At 49.2% G+C, this 23,285-nt stretch overlaps 1 protein-coding gene across 2 annotated transcripts in view; it reads left to right on the top strand.

The window, feature by feature from the left end:
- SSH1 (slingshot protein phosphatase 1) overlaps positions 1-23,285 on the top strand; it is a 55,535-nt gene that overhangs the window by 10,046 nt on the left and 22,204 nt on the right. For both annotated transcript variants that reach the window (XM_036823362.1, XM_036823364.1), the window contains exons 3-5: positions 16,671-16,774; positions 20,475-20,539; positions 20,995-21,116. In XM_036823362.1, coding sequence (XP_036679257.1) covers positions 16,671-16,774; positions 20,475-20,539; positions 20,995-21,116 — 291 coding nt within the window. The remainder of the gene's footprint in view (positions 1-16,670; positions 16,775-20,474; positions 20,540-20,994; positions 21,117-23,285) is intronic.

The raw sequence follows: 23,285 nt of genomic DNA on the forward strand, positions 1-23,285 counted from the left end.
TTGGGACTTGTTGTGTAGTACTTACCGAAGTACATAAATGTTCTCTGCTGGGAGGATCGGCTGTAGAATTTGTGGAGCCCAGTGAAAAATGAAAATTGTGGATCCACTTTTTAAAAAGTGATGATGAATTTCAGGGTGGCAACAGCAGAGCATTAACCAAGCTCGGAGCCCTTCTGAGCACGAGGCCTTGAGCCACTGCCCAGGGCGCCTGCCCACTTGACCATGAGCCCACCCTAAGGACAGAGCCTTCCCCGCCTCTCCCGTCACCTCTCCCGGTGCCTGGTGTGCACTGGATGGCCTTCGAGGTCTTGTAAATTGAATTTTCCAAGTTCTGTTTCATGGTGAGGAACTCAGAGTGGTCTTGGACGACACACAGGAAGCAAAGGACAGAGAAATTTTTCCTGCGATTTCCCCCTGCAGTTTGGCAATACAGGTGCTGTTAGCTCAGTCTCAGCACCCCCGTCCTGATCTGCTTACTAGCCATTCATTCACCAAATCTTTATTGAGCACTTACTGTGTGCCAAGCACTGTCCTAGCAGCTGAGACTATAGCAGTGAACAAAGCACAGAAATCCCTGCTCTTGTGGCTGACATTCTGTTGGGGGAGACAAGACAGTATGTAGGATGAACAGGTACATTAAGTGTGTTAGCAGGTGCTGAGGAGGAAAAGTGAACCAGGGACGGAGGCTGTGGAAGTGAGCCCTTCAAACGTGCTCTGCTCTGTGAGTTGCCTCATGGGCGTTGTTTTATTTAGTCTGTGTAAGGAAAGCACCACTTCTGTTCCCATTCTCTGGATGAGAAGACAAAGCCTCAGGGAGGTAGCTGGCCTAGTAGGAAGTGATGGAGCCAGGACCCTCTTGCTCCGAGTCTCTTTGACTCCAAAGCCTGTGCTCTGAGCCTCAAAATTCCAGAGCCATCTCCGCAAGCCCGCCTCCCGTGGCTTTGCCATCCTCCCTTCTGGCCGGAACCCCAGGGGCCCCACCGTGAGCGGTGTGCCCTGTCCTGTGAGCTCCCTGACCTTGACCTAGAGTGAGACTTGTACTCGATGCCCCTTCCCATGCAGTCGCCTGGACGGGCAGCAGGGAGGGTGAGGGGTGCTCCTCGTGGCTCCCGTTCAGCGGGGGCCTGTAGGTGCAGGCACTGGGCTGGGAACTTGATGCAGCTTGTCTCGTTTCTGTCACCCCCACGAGGTGCCTGCCCCATTGTAGGAAACTGCAGTTCCCAGGGGCCGGAGCCAGGGTTTAGATGCAGGTCGCTGTGACTCAGAAACCTGTGTCCCTTCCTTGCCGCTCCTGTCCCCACAGGGCACCTGCAGGTTTGTGTTCAGCTCATCCCTTCCTGTCCCCACCCGCGTGGCTTTAGAGGCAGCTACCTCCCGTCGACTCCCAGCCTGAAACACTGTGGTGCACACACGTGTAACGTTCTGGGGTCGTTGTACCATTCTGCTCTTCCTGTCGGTTTAACTCCGGTATTCTTCCTGGCAGTTTGTTGGAACGTTTGATTTTAAAATCAGAATTCGCCTTCAGTATGTGTTAAATACTTTTTGTTGTCGTTAGAAAACTCATCCTAGAATGGGGACACGTGAGAACAGAGGTGAAGAGTTAATTTGATTCTGTTGGAACATAATTAAAGTTATTAAGGTTAACTTAAAATGAATTTTGCTCAGAGTCTAGTAGGTTTCATTAAACTTTTGAAATACCAGTGCTTAGACTTCAAAAGAATGCCTGGAAGCCCTGGTCTCATTCTTCCTGCGTACTTAGCACACCGGGGGAGCGTGTTTGCACAACAGGGGTGCCTGTGTGCACACCAAGAACGCTCGTTCATGCGAGCTCTTTCTTCCTGGGTGATCGTGGTACCCGATCACCCTCGTGGTAAATGGAGCAAAGCTGTGAGAGGGAGTCAGAAAACCTAGGTTCTGTCCTACAATGTGTCATCTGCTGTGCAACCTTAGGCCAGTCACTAAAGGTCTCTGGGCCCCCACTGCCTCCTTTGTAAAGTGAAGAGATGAGATTAGATTGTGGCTTCCAAATGCAAGAACGAGAGTCCTCACTCACACCCACCAGTCTAGTTCTGTGTTACCTTGTTACCACGTCTAACCATTCTCGGTAGCTTTCTAACAGGCCGACCAGAGTTTCTCCTTTCTTCTCAGGCTGAGAGTGAGGTTAGCCCTGTGTGGGGCGTCTCGCCAAGTCACGCTGAGATGGAGAGAACTGGTGTGGCTGCTGAGAGGAGGTGGACGCTCTGCTCAGACCCACTCCCCCCTCAGTGAGCATCAAGCCAGGCGCGCTTCACCCCGGAGCAGGGCCACACGCACGGCGGCGGCCGTCTGAACAGAAGGGACCCCCGCCTTTAGAATTCATACTTGGCGTATGTCGTGCTGTGGTCAGATACCCGGGATCTGGGCAGTGCAGTGGGAAATTCCTAAGGCTAGGAGGACATCCACGGGAGTCTTTCTGTTTCAAGGAAGGCTGCAGGAAGAAAACAGGATTAATCAAAGAGGATTAATCAAAGCCAGGAGGAGCCATTTGCAGGGCGTGCTGAGTGATGGGGCTGGGGGCTGGGGGCTGGGGGCAAGACCACGCGTCTGGCCCGCAAGGCTCCCACTCTGGGGTGTGGAAAGCCCTGGCGGTGGTTCCCACTCCCGCGGCAGAGGCAATGTGCTGATGAGGCACCCCCCGGCCGTCCTGCCCCGCCGTGTGGGGAGAGGATCAGCAGTGCCCAGACCGCCGTGTAAATTACGGAATTGTGCCGTTGGCTGTGCCTGGACGGGCGGGGCTGCTGGGTCGCGTCTGTACCCACCACCTGACCGCCTGTGACCTCGGGCCAGCCCCCTGCCCTCCCCGAAACAGGAAGGGTCCTCCTCGGTTCAGGGGGCTTCGATGAGGCTGAGAGGGTGTCTTGCACAGTGTGTAGTGTCTGGTCCTTGCCAGCCACAGGGCACCGTTATGTTCATAGATGGTGGGAGGCGAGAGTCCCTTCTGCCGCCTTCCTGACGGTGTTCCCCCCCAGACCAAAGGCCAAAAGGTCAACTGAGTGGAACCCAAGGGAAAAAACAGCCAACGCCTGACCTGTTTCCCTCCAAGTTACACTGAGCCTGGTACCAGGCGAAGCATGGTGTCTTGTCCGCCTTTATTTATTTATTTATACAGATTAAAAAAAATTTTTTTTCTCCTTGAATGGCTACTTTTTGAAGCTATTTTTAAAAAGACTTTGTTTCAGAGAAGGCCTCAGAGGCCCCGCCTTAGGAAACGTCTGCTGCCCTCCCTGCCGGGGGCCTCCCCGCGCTGGCAGAAGTGATTCCCACACGCTTGCCGAGAGTTCTCAAGGCACGAGTCCCCAGATCGGGACCCACAAGGGAGGGGACTGCTGGTGTGGTTCGGGGAGAGCCGGGCCCGCTGCCGCCTCTGGAAATTGCTTGTCCCTTCTTCCCAGATGTCCAGGCCCGCTGTTCCGTGTCTTGTCCGAAGGAGCTGGAAGTTGGGAGTGGCTGTTCGCTTCTGGGGTGGAGGCCGCTGCGCCATACGGCCAGGGGGCTTCCTCAGGAGCCCGGGCGCCCTGTGCAGGACCCGCCACACGGAGTGGGAGGGAGATGTTGCTTACGAAGCAACCTGGTAACGGAGGTGGTGTCTATTTAGAGTTATATTTGCCTTATCAATCCAGCCAGTGTATTGAGTTGGCCAAAAAGTTCGTTCGGGTTTTCCATAAGATGTTATGGAAAAATCTGAACGAACTTTTTGGCCAAACCAGCGTGTTTGGTACCTATATGTGTATTGGTTTCTGTGCTGAATGCTGGGGATTCCACGTTAAATAAAAAAAGAGTCCTTACCCTCCAAAGGTAGCATGTGTTCTGTGTCTACCATAGCTCTGCCCAAAAGCGATTTGAAACAGCTTATAACATTCAGAGGGAACAGTATGATTTAAAATTGGAAAAGTGGAACATGGTGAACATAGGGGAAAATAAAGCAAAGTGAGGAGAAGGTTTGTATGTGGAATTCAAGGCATAATGTTGGTATAGTTACCAGAGTTTGGCTACACATCTGACTTTGAGCTTCCTGGGAGTCAAAGCAAAGAGAGAAACAAAATCAGTTGCTTGACTCATGGTGTCCTTAAAATACCGCCAGGTCAGTTTCTCTGAAGAACTGTTCCTGGTAGATACCTGCGGACGGGTATTCGTGAGGAAACCCAGTGAGATGGGCAGACAGGCAGGTTTTCTTAGGTTTGGCCCTGAGGTCCACAGGGAGAGCTGATGCCACGGGCCCATCCCACCAATTAACCTGGGTATCTGTGGTCTTGAGAGGTGAAGTCAGCTGCAGTGCTTGGTGCCAAATCTGCTGGCCACCCCAGCCGTTGAAAACAGGATGCTGAGTCACATCCTGCAGGTCTGCAGCGTCCTGACTTCGCGTGCCCGTCACAATGGGAGGCTCGCCCAGGCAGGTTGGCCCCCCACTCTTCCGAAAGTGTGGTCTCAGAGCAGGAAAACGCTAAAATTAGGTCTTACGTGGGCCAGGGCCGTGTGTGTGCGAGGCTCTCGAAATCTGGACAGCCGTAGACCGAGAGGAACCCAGAGAAGGGAGCTTCCCATCATCCTCCACTGCCTTAGGCATGAAGCGAGGCTGCTGCTGTTATGGAAGCACAGAGGGGAAATGGTCCTGAGGCAGGGAGAGATCTCAGGTGCTGCGGGTCGGAGCGTCCAAGAGGGAAGCAGAGAGCCAGGACGTCTGCCAGTGATGATGACCAGTGAGAGGGTCTTAAGTTTTTAATCACTGGCAAATAGAGAAGAATTAAAAGGAGTGTTTTTGCCAAAATCCAGTTAAGTGGAATTTTTTTAAAAAATTTTTAAAAAGTAATTTTAAAAATTCAGAAACAAAAACTTACATAAAAGTTGCAAATGTAGTACAAATAACATTTTTCTAATCCTCAGACCCCATTCAGGGTCCACCATTGGTCCCAACAGTGTCCTCTGTTGCAAAGGATCCAGGTCAGGATCGCCTGCTGCATGTTGTGGTCCTGTCTCCTGACTCTCCTTCAGTCTGGGACATTCCTTAGTCTTTCTTTGACTCTCGTGACCTGGACACGTTTGAAGGGAGAGGCCCGTCAGTTTGTAGAATGTCCCTCAGTTTGGGTTTGACTGATGTTCCCTCAAAATTAGATTCGGGTCGTGCAACGCCATGTGTCTCATCACCAGTGATGTTCACCGTGGTCATCAAGGGGCTTTGCCTGGCTTCTTTACTGCACAGGTATTCTTTTCCCCCTTTATCAAGAAGTGTTTCTTGGGGGGGAATACTTTGAAATTAGGTCAGTACCCGATGCCCCCTCAACTTTTCCATTTATTTATATCTGTGTGGACTCCTGTTTGTCTGTTTCATGCATCGGTTCATAGTCTGTTAATTGTATTCTTGACTTCAAGTTTCAAATTGTCCCCGATTTAGCCTGTGGGGTCTCATTCAAGCTGGCTTCCCTGTCCCTTGACGTATCCACATCTTCCTTTAAGCACTGCTTTATTTTCTGACACCAGATGGCAGACCTCATCTTGTACTTTCCATCCCCCATCTCTGGAATCCCTCATTTCTCCAAGGAGCCCTACCTAGTTCCTCTTAGTAGAGAATGGAATTTCAAAACCGAGGCAGGTGGTGATTATTTTGTGAATCACTATCTTGTGCACCTGGAACTAACAGTGGTGTAGGTCAATTATACTTCAACAAAAAAAATTTTTAATAAAGAATTTATGAAGCATTTTAACCCCTGTGAATAATAATTGGAAGGGATAATTGATGGATGAGATTAGAAGCTGGGGCTGGACCTAGAAATCTGACAGTGGAATGCAGAACATGGAAAGCGGTAGATACAGGTTGTCACGTTCCATTTATTTGGGTTTTAGTTGATCTATGGGCATATCTGAGAACTAAATGTCCACTAAGTTAAAAAAGCAGAAACTATTACATTCTTTTTTTCATGTACTCTATATAAAGATTCCTTGAAACTCTTTCTACTCTTTAAAAACAAACAATATTAATTAAGGACTTTTCTTTTGAAGAAATAGAATTATACCAAATTAATCGGGAAAACAAAAACAAAGAAGCTGAGGTAAGTGTAGTTATTATTACTGTTGGGGGCATTGCTCTCCACAGGCCCTTTCAGTGGGCAGAATTAGGGAATATGTGGAGGTACGTGCACACACAAACACACACGTGCACGCACACGTTTGCATCTGTATTTTTTTCTCTATTTAAATATATTGAAAACCATGAATTCAAGCTAATACCTTCAATTCTGATCCAACATCTCTGGGTTCATTCTAGTTTTTTCTCTCTCCATATTTGTAATCCCTTTTCTGATAGTGAGGAACCTGGCTCCCATTGTCCCTAAAGTGTTTACTTGTTTGATCAACCCCCCTATCTGCAACCAACCTCCCATCTCTGCAGCCACCTCTCCGCTGCTCGCCACACCCTCTCCCTGACCCAGAGGCCTGCCTTGCTCTGCCCACCAGATGGTTTTCGGTCTGAATTGTTGGGGAAGAGAAGCAGACTTACTTTCTTGACTCTGTGTTTCCCCATGGGTGTCAATTCAGCAGAGGTTCGATGCTTACAGGTGAGACTCCTGGTGTCTTCTCCTGCCTTTTCCACTTTTTGGCCACGTGAATTTGGACAAGCGACTTGATGTCTCTGAGCCTCAGTTTCCCCGTATAAAATACTCGTAGGTGGATGCTGAGGATTAGGTTAATATTAGGTTCACATGTATGACATGCCCAGCACGGCACACAGCAAAGATGTTTCCTATCGGTTTCACATTTACTGAGTGCACATCTGAGGGGCGTCCAGAGACGGAGAAGTCGTAGCCTTGGCTCTCAGGACTCCAGTGAGGCAGAGAACTTAGTTGTGTTGTTTGAAACACTTGGTTGCCAAGAGGACCTGACTGTAACTGCATTTATGCAGTGAGTCTTTTGTTTTTCCCAGAGGTTGTAATGCTTAGTTAGAGGTGTCTGATAACTGATTGAAGCTTGAGAACTATTTTCGCAGGTTACATGTTTTAGTTGAGTAATAGGGCATCTTTTTAATTTATTTTTTTATTGAAGTATAGTTGATGTATAATATAAGTTACAGGTTACAATATAGTGATTCACAATTTTTAAAGGTTATACTCCATTTATAGTTTTAAAAACTATTGGCTATATTCCCTGTGTCGTACTATATATCCTTGTAGCTTATTGCATAACATAATAGTTTGTACCTCTTGATCCCCTACCCTAATATTGCCCCTCCCGCCTCCCGCCTCCCCACTGGTAACCACTGGTTTGTCCTCTGTTATCTGGGAGTCTTATCTGTCCTGTTCATCCTGTGTGTGTTGAGCACCCACTGTTGCAGCTGCTCAGAGATGACCAAGGTGAGTTAGTCACAAAATGCTTTGAGGCTGGAGAAGGGTACAGCTCGGCCAGTTTACGAGTATTTACTTCTGAGTATCGACTCTATTATATGTCAGGCAGGGAGGGAGACTTAAAAAATTACGTGTGTCCTGGCCCTGGAGTCCCATCGTGAAGTTAAAATATACTGGTATGAAGATAACATCACCACCCGTTAGTAGGTAAATAGGTCCAGGAACATAGTCTGGGGCCTTGGGTTCCTATCCCTTTCTAAGTATATGACCTTGGATGAGTGACTTACCCTCTGAGCCTCGGTTTCTTCACCAGCACGGTGAGAGAAGGTGCTGTAAGATGTCGAAAGGGAAGAGCATGGCTTGCAGCTAGGGTGGTGAGGGAGGGCTTCCTGGAGAAGGCGTGAACGTTGGAAGGTGGACGGGACGTGGGGAGGCAAACAGGAGAGAGGAGGCTGTGCTAGAGGCCCAGAGTAGGAGAGTTGATGAGGACGATGACATAGACGGGGATGGAGCAGAGAACGCGTGGAGTGTGGGAGGGATAGTGTGAGAGCTGATACAAGGAAGCTTTTTATTATAAATCCCTTTTGCTGATTGCATGATAAGCTCCCTGAGGTCAGACAGTGTTGGAGGAGTGAAATTTAGTTAGTGACATGGCATGGCTAACTGGCTGCCATAGAAAGCAAGCACAAGGACTCTGGGTTCTATAGATAATGCTGCATCATTGAAAGTTCTGGAGCTGGGACATAATGTAACAAGAGCAGTGGCTGGGAACTAAGGCACGGGGTCCTGTGTTCTCTGCCCTGACTCTCGTTAGGCTGCAAGCTCCCGGTACAGCTGTGCTGTCGCATATCATAGCTGGTAGCCGCACGTAGCTAATTAAAATTCAATTAAAATCAAATAAAATGACAAATTCAGCTCATCAGTCACACTCATCGCATTTCAAGTGTTCAGAACATGGGCCTCTATGGCCGGTGGCTGCCGTATTGGACGGCACAGGTGGAGGAGATGTCCTTTCTCTTGGACAGCACTGCCCTGCAGGGACCCCGAGGACCAAGCACAGAGCCGGGCACACAGTGAGTGGACGTCGCATGGCTCACGGGGCTGGGGGACTGGGAAGGAAAGGGCGCCCTGGAAAGGTTAGGACTTGGCGACCCATGAATATGGCATGGGCTGCATCCCAAAGAAAGGGCCGAGAACCGGGGACAGCTGAGACAATTCGTTCTTGGAATTTTTGAGTTATTTCAAAAACATTTCCTTCGTGTGCCTGTTATTTCTGGCTGGCTAGGTTGCCTCTGCTGCCATTGCGTTTCCTGCACAATGTGGCCTTTCTCTCTCTGCGCTCACGAAGGGGGCTTAGATACCGGTGTACCAGACGTTCACGGGAAGATACACCGGCTCCGGCTTCCACAGACGGGGCCTGAGGGCTCTTGGGGGCCGTCGAGGAGCTATCCCAAGGTTTGTGAAGCCAATCCAAGGTGTGTTATTTGCTGTCTTACTTTTCCGGGGGGTGTGGGGGGACCGTCCCGATTTTGCGAGCTTGTTGGTATATTCAGCTGCTTGCTCCTACCCATGGGTAGGAAGGAGCGCTGTGTAGCTGGCTGCAGAGAATGTCTCTTACTGTCCAAAATACTTCTGGACATTCCTTCTCTCTGAGAGAAGCCTACGCCTTCTAGCCAAACAATACATGCCCCAGCAGCAAAGACATTTGTGACGAGCCCTGCCAGCGTTTCTTGCCAGTGACCCCGTTCCCTAAGTATAAGGCCCTGCAGGGCTGGAGTTTCCCTGTTGTCAGCATCCTGTGTGGAGGGGAGCTTCTGGGGGGCTCTAGCTGATCAGTGTGTCAGGTGAGTTGTTTGCTTAGGCCCTGAAGAATGGCATATGGGACAAGGCCTTGCTGAATGCCCCGTAAAGCACAAAATAAAAATAAGGCCTCGGCACATCCCGGGGTCTTTGTGACCTTTGAACTTGAGTTCAAAATGAGGGAGGCACCCATGGGAGAACAGTGGAGAGAGTTTTCCGTCTCCACCTGCCGGCTGCTTACCTTACTCTGTGTACAAGTCTTCCGTCTCCTTTGCATCTTTACAAACTTCATTTTGGTAGGAAGGGGGTTCTGGATCCATCTAAACCATCGCCAGGAGTGGTCTTAAGGTAGACTTGCATCCATCCAGCTCTACCTGCTGCTCCTGTGGCTGCAGGTCACACCGTCCTGCCATCTGACCTTGGGATTCTACAGGAAGAGCCCCGAACTTGGAGCCTGTCAGTCTCGTCCGGCCCCTTATGGGCCGTACGACTGCAGACACGTCGTCTATCTTCTCTGTTTTGGTTCTTTCATCAGAAAAGTGGCATTGTAAGAATTAAGTGAAGAAACGTAGGGGCAAGCTCTCTGTAAATTATGAAGCCCCATTCGGATTGGAGGTATCGTTGACTTACTTAAAATAACCCTCGATGAGTGGCTACTAGGCCTTCGGGTGCTGAGAACTCCTGGCTCAACCACTCGCCCAGGGTTTGATTGTTAGCTTTGCACGTTCTGAAACTGGAATATTAGTTCACCCAGGGATGATCAAGTTCTGAGAAACCAACTCATGCTAACCAGACTTATAAGGAACTGACTTATAAACCTGAATAGACATTTATGAATTCTCAGTGGAACCTCTTACCACAGAGACCAGATCATCCTCCTGTGTTCACTGGAGGGCGCGTGTAGCAGAATCTTCCTACTCTCCTGCTCCTTGCTCTCTTTGTCCCTGTTTACAGGTCCTTCGAGGCCCAGCTTGGTGGTGTTTCAGGGAGATCTCCCTGGACCCCCAGGCTGGGCTGGGCATCCCTCCTGAGTGTGTGTGTGTGTGTGTGTGTGTGTGTGTGTGTGCGCGCATGTGCGTGTGCGTGTGCATATATGGCACCTTATACATCCCTGCATCATGGGACCTGCTGCGCTACATGGCAGGTACTGTCCTGCGTCTGTCTGACCCACTAGACTGTGCTGTTGCTCCGGGGCAGAAACCGTTTCTGTTTCACTTCTGAATCCCCAGGGTTTAGCACTGACCAGGCGCGGTAGAGGCACAGTCAGTATTTAACCTAGATGGAATTAATGGAACCTCCTCTTGGGAGTGTTCACGGGCACCACCTTTTCTGTAGTGACAACGTTATATGCATTCCATTTTTTTCTTGAATTATCGTCAAGTCCACTGGACAAACCAGTGTACTCAGTAATCACTGGGCAGAGCTGAGTGCGATCGAGGGTTAATTCTATCCATGCAAAAGTATCAATAGTTCAGTTCGTTTCAACCAGTCCAGTCAATTTGAATCTTTTTCTTTTTTTTTTTTTTGAAGTATAGTTGATTTATAATGTTGTGTTAATTTCTACCCTTTTTTGAGCCTATACTTTTATGCTCATTTTCTCTGGGGTTTTTTTTTTTTTTTTTTTGCAAGAGGTAGCATCAGAAATCCTAAAATCATAACCGGTTAATAACTTCCTGTTTTGTCATCTATAAAATGAGTATACTAATGCCTGCTCAGCCTGCGTAGGAGAGCTTCATGAAGATCAAATAGGCTGACATTAGCCAGAGTGCTTTGTCAACAGCAGAGCTTATCAGAGGTCTGATCCCTCGTTATGATTGTCATCTCAGACGACTGTAATGCAGGGCTGCCTTTCACGGGCAGGAACACCTGTGAGTCTGAACGTATTGGTAGAAGAAGGGCACGTGCAATTATCTGCTAACCTGTTTTGCTGCTTCCAAGGAGGGTATTATTTTGTTTTTTTGACCTCGTGTGACCTCCCTACGTTGCACCTAATTGTGTTAATCTCCTTCCTAGAGGACCACACGTTTTTATTGGTGTTATCTTCCACCAGCAGAAACATTTATCGTGTACCTACTGTGTGTAAGGTACTCTTATGAAGACCACAAGGGGAGCCAGTTTCCTCTGTGTCTTCTGCTATTGTTAAGTTCAGGGGCTCTTAGCCGTGGATGTGCATCGGGACAATTTCTGGGACTTTTAAAAAAGCAGATGCCGAGGACTCGTCACAGACCTTCCGAACTAGAATTGGCTGACATCAGACCTGGACGTGAATATGTTTTAGAAGTTTCATAGGTTCTTCCGATGTATGGCCAGAGTTGGAAATTAGGAAAGTTCGTATCATATTCTGTAGTGTGATGTTTCTACACCTGATGTTTCCCTTCTTCAAGGAATTATGTTTCTGAGTGGCCTGGCACACATCCAAACTGCCCAAACATAAACCCATCCCTTAAAGATCATTATCTTTGCCCGGTCGACACTCGTACAGGCTTGGCTTAGCGTGGTTCTCCTTAGTCTGCAAATATTTGGCTATTCGAATGAATGAACAGAGAGCCCTGTAAGTGAATATCAGAACATACCCATAATAGACCAAGCATTAGAACCCAGAAATATGGATTCCCAGACCAGTGCCTTGTATTTTCTTAGAACTTCCATGTGCACCAGGGTCACCAAGGGCCTTGGTTGAAAAGGAGGTTGCCCAGGCTCTCCCTGGGACGCTCTCAGGAGCTGGACTGGCTTCCTTCATTTGTCAGAGAGGCTTAAAGAAGGCCTTCCCCGCAGAGCTTGGGAATTAGACGGGGTGGCACAGCTGAGAGCCTCGTGTGGGAGCCTCTACCGCGTGGTGGGCTCTCGGGCAGTGGCGGTGCTCTTGCTGAGAAGCAGCTTCTTGACCAGCATGGCTGTGCTGCTGCCCCCCACCCCAGCCCCCCAGGATCCCCATTCAGTCCAGAAGGACCGAATGATGTGTCCTGTCCCATAACTGTGATGGTGGCAGCCCTGCTGCTTGCCCCCCGGGGGCTGATGCCCAGTCTTCTCTTCCTGAGGTTGTTTCCCTGCATCTTTCCTGCACCTGATGCATTCACGCGCTGGGAAGAAGGACTGGGGATGGGTCCTATCCTTACTCCTTGGTGATGCTGCGCTTGGCCGTCAGGGCAGGCAGGGCAGAGGTGGCTGCGGGGTCTCCGCTCTGAGTCTCACTCTGGACGGGCAGGGGCGAGGGCGTTCCAGGGGTTAAGGAGGTGGGCGTGGGCCCGAGAGATGTGGGTCTCATCCCATCTTGTAAAGGTTACACTCCTGCAGCTGAAGTTTCCTCAACTGCAAAATAAGCATAATCATAGTGTATGTTTCACTTAATCCTCTTGTGTGAGGATTAATCGATCATTTGGGAGCTGGGAGAACCTTCCAAGACGAGGCCCTCCCAGAAGTCTACTCAGTGCCCTTCCTTCACAGAATGTTCCAGAACCCATCACTTAGACATTTCCTTTTCTGAGCCCTACAGGGTTCCTTTTTCAGGGGACTCATCCCATCCTGCCCTGCACTGTGGTTGGTTGCACGCTTACTTTATTTCCAGCTGCTCCTGCTGGGTGGGTTTCGGGGTCCCGGCCCACACCCTCCGGGACCCGCACCTGCTCTCCCGCTGCAGCCCGCCCTGCGCCCCTTGTGTGAGGTTCTCAGAGCACCTCCTGACCTCTACCTGGAATGCCGTCCCCCACACCCCAGATTTGCCTCCTCCAGGAGTGATTAGCACGACTGAAGGATTTCCAGAACGAAACGGTGCTTGTGAAAACACCCAATAACTAACTGTGGCCGCTGCCCACGGTCACTGTTGGGTGAATGGATGGTGATATGTGACGGTTTGAACAAGGATGGGGTCCTCATGCCTCGGGGCGGGTTACTGGGCCACCAGCTGTTTTTCCTTGCAGTTTCTAATACACACCCTACTGCTCATTCCCGAAGCCCACAGCAAAGCCCGTAGGAGTAAAGTGATTAGAGGAACTTCAGCTGTTTTGCTCCCTGTGAATGGCCCTCTTTCATCAGGATGTGCAGGGACAAGGGCCTTTTTAAACCCAAATATCAGGGAAGGACGAGAGTTCCACCAGAGCCATTTGCCGTCTGGGTGGGAACGCCATCTGGAAGGGGACTCTGCTTTCCAGGAGGGCTCCATCCAGCCTCTTCTTCAGACGTTCATCCTCCTCTGGAGGGTGGGGAAGGCAGGGGCTGGGGGCAGTTCAGTTCGCGATGTGACCACGGCAGTGCCGGACCTTTTCTGTTGTACTGACGTCTGCGCCTCCAGCCAGCCAGCTCCCTGCTTCTGCCCTTCAGAGGTCTCCAGCCCCAGTCAGTAAGTATCGCCACCGCTGATGTCTGCCCACCACCCCGCGCCCCCCGCCATGTCTTGGTTTCTGGATGACACTGGCTGTTGCTCCTCTGAGGGCTGGGGTTTTCTGGAGGATCCTGTCTGTCTGCAGGGCCCTGCAGAAATTATGAGCCCGTGTCATCTCCTAAAACCGGGGTCTGAGACATGTCTGTATTGTGGAGATAAAAGCGGTGAGGATGGAGGAGGGAGGGCAGGGGCTGAACTTGTTCTTAATCCCCCGTCAGGACTTTTCCATTTTGTTTGCCTGGGTCTGAGCTCCTGGAGCTTGAGTCGCTCTCTGCAGGGCACCAGCATCTTTGGGGAGAAGGCTGATTTCTCCATAGTTGGGATGGGTGGTTTGTGAGTTTGTTTCCTTGTCCCGAGAACCTAGTAAAGTACGAGTGCCCCCCACCCACAACCCCGAAATGGATTTCGTAAAGGACTTCCTTCCCCGGCGGGGTGTCTTGAGACTGATGAATTGAATCGGGTACTGCGCCTCTCGTATCAGAGCCCTGGCCCCTGGCTGGGAGAGAGTGTTCACGTCAGCCGCCCACAGGGCGCAGGAGGCTCTGGGCCCAGAGTGAGCTCAGAGCAGAAGACGGGAAACAGGGTCATAAAGAATATCTGTGTCTCGTTTTCCTAAGTCCCATGACTGCCGTGCTCTGTGGCCTCTCGCCTCCGAGAGCCATCCAGTGAGGTTTTCCTCGTGCTGTATCTGCTTACTGTCTCTGCAGATGCAGGACCATCTCACGGGCTTGGGATGATGTGTTGTTCTCTGAGCTTCCCCGCAGCTTCAAATCTCCTCTTTACAGTAAACGCCTGTGACTAATTTCGGGAGGAGGACAGAGGCAGAGTGTTCCAGGGCCCCCATCCACACAGCCCCCGACTTTACGTGTAGCTGGGAGGCTGTGATTCTGTATTGGCCTCAGGAACACTGAGGAACAACTGGCCTTGTAAGTGATCACGGGATAAAACCAGCCTATGCTTTTGCATTGTTCCTTTTTTTTTTTTTTTCCCCCAAGGAAATGTAAGGGAAACCAAGGGGAATTTTTGCCCATGATTTCCAAGGCAAAGGTCACCGTCAATGGCTGGCTGTTTCCAGAGGGCTCAGGTTTCTGGTCAGTATGGATTTTTTTTTTTCCTTTTTTTTTTTTTTAAAACTCATGAACAAAAAGAGGTTGATGATGCCTTGCAAAGATTTTTTTCCCCCAGCTGCTTCGATGAACCGATTGTTGTTTGAAGTTTCATGCGTTTTGGAGTCTTTCAGACAGTGATGAGAATAGGTAGTAAGTGATCCGTGTCTATCTAAAACAGCATAGTTCTGAAAACAAACTCAGTTGTAGGGTTTTAAGGAAGGAGTGGGTGATAAGTTTCAGGGCTGGGAAAGTGTTGGGTAAGTCTGCAGTTTGCTAAAACTAGACAACCTGGATTTTCTGTTGGCCAATGGATGCTAAAGAGCTTTTTGTCTCCCGTGGGTAAGTGAGACTCACAGAAAGGGTGCTTCTCGTTTCTTCCATTATTTATGGTCCTGGGCTCCTCAACACTTGAAACTTGCAGCACAGATACGGGACCCACAGAGTGGAAAGGATGACTTGGCAGTACGTGCATGATGGTAGATGAAGAAGTGCTGTCCATATGTAAAGTGTTGCCTTTAGGAAAGAGATAAAGCCAAGTTGTCCGTAACTCAAAGGACCGGATAAGAGGGGCAGAACTGAAACCTACATATTTGGTATTTGAGCCGTCATGATTTTTAGCGTGAGAATTTAACCAGAAAAATGAACAGATGTTATTGTGGACTTCACGGTATGGAAGATAAACATTTTTCAATTCCAGGAGCTGCTGACTTAAATGCTGGTCCGTCCGGTGAGTTTTCTTAGCTCCTAGGGTTGTATTTTAGACTTAGGTGAGTTTTTTATTCCAGGATGAGATTGTTTAACTACTTACATTAGGTGATTTTGCTGTTTTATATTACAGAAAATGTCCTTGTGTTTCTGTCAGGAATTGATTTGCTTTCTATTAAAAAAAAATAGCACTCCTGTTACTTAGAGATTTTTCTTTCAAATCAAATTGTTTATTGGTTGCTGAAGAGAGAATGAATGATTTGTATAGTTCCCTATAATTTGAACTGTGATCTTCTTTCACAAAATTAATAAACATGAAATGTTTTTGCATTATAAAGTATAGTACATGTTTTATATTACTTTGAAAATTAAAAAATCATTTATAAAAGTTAATATTTGCTCAATATAGTGAGTTTGGAAGATGTTAAGAAATAGAAAGAAGATAATTATAGGTGGTACAACCCTCCCCCCACAGAAAAAAAAAACACTTAATTTTGGTGTATCTTATGTGTAGTTTTCAGAGATGATGTTATTTTTAAATAATTGGTGGTAATTAATAGCTAATACAGTCCATTGGTTTATACAGTCTTAACTTCTGCATAAGATAAAGATTTTGTTTTGGTAGCCAAATCGTGAAAGTGAAGTTTTTTATTGTAATTTTTAAAATTATATGTTGAATATAAATGTTATTGCTTTGTTAAAATAACAAAGACCAAAGATTCATTCTGCTGAGAAATTCATTGGGTCAACTTGAGATTTTCTACAGGTTTTCTACACAGCAAGCTTGACTAAGTTAAACTGGTCAATAGCCACCCACTTTTCTTAAGATGCAAACAAATCGTGAAAGTGTGATTTCATCTTCCTTGTATTCTGTAAAGGGAAGACACCAAGAAGCAGTGAGGTTGTTAAAAGTTCAGAGAGTTAGAAGCAAAGATCAACAGCAAGAGTACGAAAAATTCAAAAAGGGAACCACCCTCTGCTCCTCAGAGAGTTGGTCTCTATTTTTAGAAGATGTTGTATTACAGAGCGGTCCCTTTACAGCATCCTGCAGGAAGGGGCTCCTAGCTCTGGAGGAGCCCACGGAGAACCTTGGATGTTTTAGCCGAAGCATTATTTTATCACATAAACTCTCCAGCAGCAGGCTTGTAGGAAAGGTTTGGGGGGAGTATGGTGTGAAGTTACTATAGAAGCTATTTTATCCCATTTGCATTTTACATGCCACTCTCCAGCTTTTCCTCTGCAGCATGTCTCTGCCCATTTTCCTCTGTGAATTCCGGCCTAACTGCGCTCTGGTTTTTTCCCCCGCAGCTTAAGTGAGAGTTTTTTCATGGTGAAAGGAGCAGCCCTCTTCTTACAGCAGGGAAGCAGCCCTCAAGGCCAGCGGAGTCTTCAGCATCCCCACAAGCATGCAGGTGATGGCTCTAAATTGACGCTCTTACCCTGGGACCTATTTTCTGGGCAACAGAGGAACCCTCCATTACTGGTGGTGAGCACTTTGCTGGTTTTCAAGGCCAGGGAAATAGTGGAGCGCAGGTTTGTAATGACAGGTGCAGGTAGAGGCTCTCGAGCAGGCCACGCCCGTTTTCCAGATGGCACCGGGAGCCAGCGACCCTTTGACCACGGTGTCTACGTAAGAAGGTCAGCAGCTTTCTGTCTGGATATAAAGATTTTCTACTCGGTGTATCAGTTAACTGCAGATTTTAAGTTACAGTATGACTTTTTAACAAATGCACCAGAACGCCTTATAGCCAGATGTGGTCCCCTTGAAAATAACCACCCTGGGGTCCTAGATGCCTAGTCCGTCATTTCTCTGAGCTTTTGGAAAACTCTCATTTGGGGAATTTCTTTACGAGCCTTGGGCATGTACGGGGGTGGGAAGTCTTTAATCTTTAATGGTGGGTTTGGTTTTTTTGGAAGTAGACAGAAGTGATAAAGTGGGGATCAAACTGAGTATTAATTGAGGTCCAAAAGCAAGCAAATAAGAGATGCCTGCAAAGTAATAAGACTGGTTTTCTTAGGTGACTTGACTCTGAACCTGAAGGCAGGTTGGAGAGAGGAACTCAGGAAACACTTGCGTACAAGTGGATCTTTGTAGCTGGTGGGGAGCCTCTGCAGGAACTTCTTGCACGGGCAGCACGTGTCGGAGTAGGAGCTGGAAAGGCCTCTGCCTTTCAGAACAGTGGCAGGTCAAAGCAGCTAGCAGTTGGGGCCAGTTTTTTTGTCACTTGGATCATCTTGTTTGTCTCACCTCAAGTCATCCAGCCTCATTTTGGAGCTGAGTGCTTAGGTTAGAATTTCCTATCTTGCATTTTATAGCAAACACCAAGGCTCAGTCAATATTTTCACATACTGATATTTATAATCAAGATTTAGGTCTGTTTTAAGCTAAGGAAACAATCTTCCTGCCCAAAAAGGCATTGTATTTCATGGAAAGAATATTTGCTTTGGAGCCAGACAGACCTGGCTTCTACAGTAGATCCCAGTTCTACAACTGTACAGAACATTCATAGTCAACTTCTAAGCCTCGGTTTCCTAATCTCTACAGTGGGCATCAAATATTGGTAACTCAGACGTCGTGGAATTTAAAATTTACGCACGTAAACAGACTTACCTTCTCTTAGCTGCTCAGCGTACTTTGCTGTAATTATTGCTACGGTGAGTGCTGGTACAATACCACTATAAACAGAACCTTCGTTCTTGAATTTGCTAACTGTTCTGCCCTGTTAAGAGTGTAACTGTTGTTCGTGTCTTAACCATAACCCGTAAACAAAGCCAATGCTCAGCTTTGTTCCCTAAGTATGAAATGTCTCCTTCCTCTAATTCAAAGAATATTTTCGTACTGTGTGTGAGCCTGGGGAAAGTGACTGCAAAACCGTCGTGTAAAAACCCTAAGTCCAGCTGGCTGGCACATCTCTGGCACGAGATGTACACGAGAGTAGGAAGGAAGCCTAGTGTGTTGGCTCTTCTGCCCTAGGGTCTAGGAGGGCTGGTGAACTCCAAAAGGCAGGGGGGCGCCCACTGTCCACAGATGCTTAGTAGGCGACCCTGGGGCAGGCACAGACTAGACTTCACGGCAAGTCCTCTGGACGACCCACAGTCCCCTAAGCGACCCCCCATGCCGAGCCGAGTACAGTGGAGGGTTCACTCTGTCCATGTCAAGTAATGCAGCTCATGTCAGCCAGTCCAGTCAGGCTGAGACTCACTCTTTCCAGGGTTGACCTATACTTTAGGCTCACATTCTCTGCCTTTTTTTTTTGCAATTGCTTACTGAACACTTGCATGTACAGAGACCGTGTGTGGCTACCAGGCCGGGGTTGGGACTTTTCTCTGTCAGCAATTACACATCTCAGCAGACAGTCCCACTGTGTGGAAAACATCCCTTTCACTGAGCCACTCATCAGTCAGGGGGTTGGTTTCTGCTTTCGTCTGTGTGCTGCTGTGATTCGGAGTGGATTGTGGTGGTGGGGGCGGGGGGGGGGTGTGTTGCCCAGGTGGGCCCGGAACCAGCCATGGTGGTTGTGTGCCATCCCGATCACGCTGGTGACACGACAGGTGAGGGCGCTGTTGGGGACAAGATGGGAACAGGGACCGTTACCTCCAAGTCGTACCTCGTAGGACGTGGTGCCAGTGTAGGGTGTCTTCCACTGTGGCATCCTGTAAGAGAACAGACGAGGGGGCACGTTTCCAACGACCTGATTCCTCTCTGAGGCAGGAAGTACCATTTGGACATCATTTGTCAATCTCCCCTAAAATTCAAAGGACGCTTTTGCAAAAGGAACCCATCCAATGGATTGATCCCTCTGGGGTTCTAATTGTGATCTATAGGGTAATTTTTTTTTTTTTAAAGCTAATTCTGTTTCTTCAGGGTGTTGCACAAATTGAAATGAATATGGATTTTCTATGAGTTACTCCCTGCACTTTCTTCTAGATCAGCATCTTTACAGATGAACCATTTCTTCAGAAAGAACCCTATGCAGACATTTTTTTTTTTTTTGAAATATACATAAGCTAGGAAAGAAGTGGCACTAGAACCACCCTCGCTACTTGCTAGTTACGAAGCTCAGGTACGGGGGCCCCTGTGTGCCTGGAACACACAGCCCTTCTTCGGTGAGGTGGATCCTGCGTAATTGTGGAGACTCACTGCCTCAGAGAACCTTTCCTCCCCTCCCTATAGCCCAGAGGCACCCCTGGGACCCTGGGGCCGCTCGGAGATGTTCAAAAGCTGACTCTGGATTACTGCCTCTTTTAAATAAGCAAGGAGGTACAAAAAAAAGAGTACATAATTTTTAGCGAGAAAAAAATGACATTGCTGTTCAATCAAGTTATGTCTCTGGGTACTCAGCACATACTTGCTCGCTATGGAGTCACTGAAACATTTCCCCTCCTGGTTGTAGAAGTCATGTCTCTCTCTTATGGAAAATGTAGGAGTTCAAAGCAGGAAATGACCCCCGGTCCTTTTTCTTTCAGACCAACCCTTAGCAAATCCCTGTCTTCAGCTGTGTCCATAGTTTCTGCTGCCCCTCACCCCCCTGCAAAGTCACGTTTGCCTGAATTTAATAACATTTCTCCTCTAGGCTTGTCTGTATTTTCAGATTTTGTATTTTAAAAAACCCATATTGCAATTATTTCAGAAAATAAAAGCAACTTTTAATTTTATTTATTTATGGCTGTGTTGGGTCTTCGTTTCTGTGCAAGGGCTTTCTCTAGTTGCGGCAAGCGGGGGCCACTCTTCATCGCGGTGCGCGGGCCTCTCACTATCGCGGCCTCTCTTGTTGCGGAGCACAGGCTCCAGACGCGCAGGCTCAGCAATTGTGGCTCATGGGCCTAGTTGCTCTGCGTCATGTGGGATCCTCCCAGACCAGGGCTTGAACCCGTGTCCCCTGCATTGGCAGGCAGATTCTCAACCACTGCGCCACCAGGGAAGCCCCAAAAGCAACTTTTAAAAGCGTGGCAATAAACTGTCTCACCCATCCTCATCATGCAAAACATTCAGGAATGGACTAAGGGAAGTCCAGGTCTTCTTTCAGACCCTTGGAATCAGCCTATTCTAACCTATCCTGCCTAGAAAGTGGGTGGGTGACCTTTTTTAAACTTTCTTCATTGGTCCAACAGGGGACCTGCCTCAACATCTTCAAGTAATGATCAACCTTCTGCGTTGTGAAGATAGAATCAAGCTGGTAAGAAGAGACGCGAGTGGCAAGTTTTAATTTTTAATTGTGAAATTTGGTAGGGACTTATTGACGAGCAGGGGCTTGCGGGGGTGTGGGGCTCTTACATCAGAGCAAGTTCTCCCAAACCGTTCTCAAAAGCCAAAGCCCGCTCTGCTCCTCGGTACCCAGAGGTGCAGACAAAGGGGGTGTCAGGTCTCTGGGTCAGTCTGTGCTAAGCTGGAATCATCATTCGCTGGATTTTATTTGTTAACCCCTTTAACAAACTTTGGGGGTCTCCTCTGAGCCAGGTACCATCCCTCATGCTGGGGATATAAATGAGACGTAGGAGTTTTCATCTAAATTCCTGAACTCACGGGGGAAAGGTAGAAACAAAAGCCTTTGGTCTTGGATTGGTGAAGGAAGGAAGGAAGGGGGTGACCATCTGGCAGGGCAGGCCAGTAAGAGCATCTCTGCCTGTCTAGGCCGTGCGCTTGGAGAGCGCCCGGGCTGAGCGGGCCCGCTACATGGTGGTGGTGGACAGCAGCGGGCGCCAGGACACGGAGGAGAGTATCCTGCTGGGAGTCGACTTCTCCAGTAAGGAAAGGTGAGTCTCGTGGACGGCGGCTCCTTTCTGTGATGGGGGCAAGAGTTGCTTCTGGAAGAAGGTTTTCAGGGTCCCACATCCACGGGGGCGGGTGATGGTAGGTGAGGGGGTGATCAGGCACTGGGAACGGTGGAGCCCCTGATTTTAGCTCTCGTGTGCCGCGTGCCGTGCTAGGTCCAGTCTCTGCTCTCAGAGAGCTCAGGGTCTGCACTGTGCTTAGAGATTTAACCCTGGGTCCTATCAGGGGTGCCCTAGAGGAGGGCACCTTAACCAGGAGGGCTTCCTGAAGGAGGTGACGGCTGTGGCGAACACCCCAGGACAAGCAAGAGCCAGCCAGGTAAAGCAGGAAGGCGCCCTCCAGGCCGACCATCCCATATAGAAGTATGTGATTGATCGGCGTTGTATCGAGCGCCTCATGCAGTATTAATATCCCGTGGATTCCCAAGTACTTGTTGATGGGTCCTGGGTCAGAGGCTTGAGGAGAGGTTTGGAATTTCCCAATAACTGGAGGCCAAGTTAGTCATACCATAGACCCTGTTATGTGTGCGAAATGAAGGTGCACGACTCTCCTTACATCTAGGATAAGTTAATGCGAGTGAGATCATTGCAGAACCTGAATTTGTTAAAACTGGATTAAAGTAGACGCCCTTTATTCATCATTCATTAATTTTCTCGTTCATTAAGCAGACCATTCATTTGCCTTCTCCTGTGTAGGAGGCAATAGGCTCAGCCCAGGAAAACAGAGAAGCAACAGTAACCACGGTTCTCGGCCTCAAAGAGCCTGTAAGCTCAGGGAGGGAGGGAACCATCGCCAGAACCTGGGGTGATGGGCCCAGTGATGGAGAAGTGTGGGGTTCGTTCCACACTCGTGACCAGGACTCCATTGCTTGTCACAAGTAAATGAACTAAAAGGGAAGCCGTTTCCTTTATGGCCTCGTTCCCAGTACATAGGAGCATTCTGAGTGAGTTTCTGCAGCTCACTTAGGGACGTGAGTCCGAACTGGCTCCCGTGGCCTCGGCTGGTTGGGAAGTCTGGATCTGGAAGGATCTGTGTCAGGACGTGCCTTAAGGGGTGAGCTCCGAGGAGCCCCTTGGAGACCAGAGGGCTCCGTGCTCCAGGTCGGGATGCTCCCAGGCAGGTGCCCTCAGAAATGGCCGGGGCTCCATCCTTCTGGTCATGAGGCAAAGAGACGTTCAACGGTGTTACGGTTATGTTTGTTCTCCGAACGGTTGGCCGGCCTGTCTGAGGGCCTTTGGGGGCAGGACTTCCCCCACCATGTGTCATCCATCCCAGCAGTGCTCTCTGGCCCTGAGCTGAAAGCTGCCTCCCTGGAGAATGTGCCCATCGTCTCAGCCTGAGCCACCAGGGCCTCATAGGAGGCTGCCCACCCCCATCCAGGTCATCTCTGTGGCTTTGGTCAGAGAGCACAGAGCAGTTAACCTGATGCTTCATAAGCGTCTCGCCCCGTGGGGTAGGCGGTCCTATAACTCACATTTTACAAACGAGGAGTCAGAAGCCCAAGAGGCTGGAGTCGTTACACCAAGGCCATCCTAGTAACAGAGCTGGGACTCAGAATTGGGTTTTTATTGTAGACCTGTGGTGTAGACCCACTCATTCCTTTCCCACTCATTGTCCTCTGCACCCCCTCGTTCACCAATCCGTTCATACCCTCACGGTGCGTGCCCTTGTTCGCACGCACTTTCAGTATGCCAGGTGTCCTGCCAGGTGTCCTGCCAGGTGCGGGGGCTACATCGGTGGGAGAGACCAGCCTTTGCTCCCTTGGAGCTCACAGTCTAGATGGACGAAGTTTAGACACACGAGCACCTGAGACCGTCTTTACACACAGGCCCACGTGCTCATTCTCACCCACTCTCTGAAGCGCCCTGCCCCTCCTCTGCCTCCTCGGCACCAGCTTCAGTTCTCAGCGTGTCCCTGCTCCCTGGGTCCCCTCACCTCTGCTGCACACTCTGCGCTCAGGCCAGCGTCCCCTCCGCTGTCCCAGCCTGAGCCACAGCCCGAGCACAGGTGCCAACTCCAAGGCCAGTGCTGGTCTCCTGTGTTGGGGAGATGGGTCAAGGGGCTGAAGAGGGTGAGCGGGAACCACGTGGACCTTCCTGTTGTCGGGCCGGATGCAGCATCCCCCGCGCCCAGGCATAGGGGCCGGGAAC

Source organism: Balaenoptera musculus, chromosome 14 (genome assembly GCF_009873245.2).
Source record: "Balaenoptera musculus isolate JJ_BM4_2016_0621 chromosome 14, mBalMus1.pri.v3, whole genome shotgun sequence".
NCBI lineage: Eukaryota > Metazoa > Chordata > Mammalia > Artiodactyla > Balaenopteridae > Balaenoptera > Balaenoptera musculus.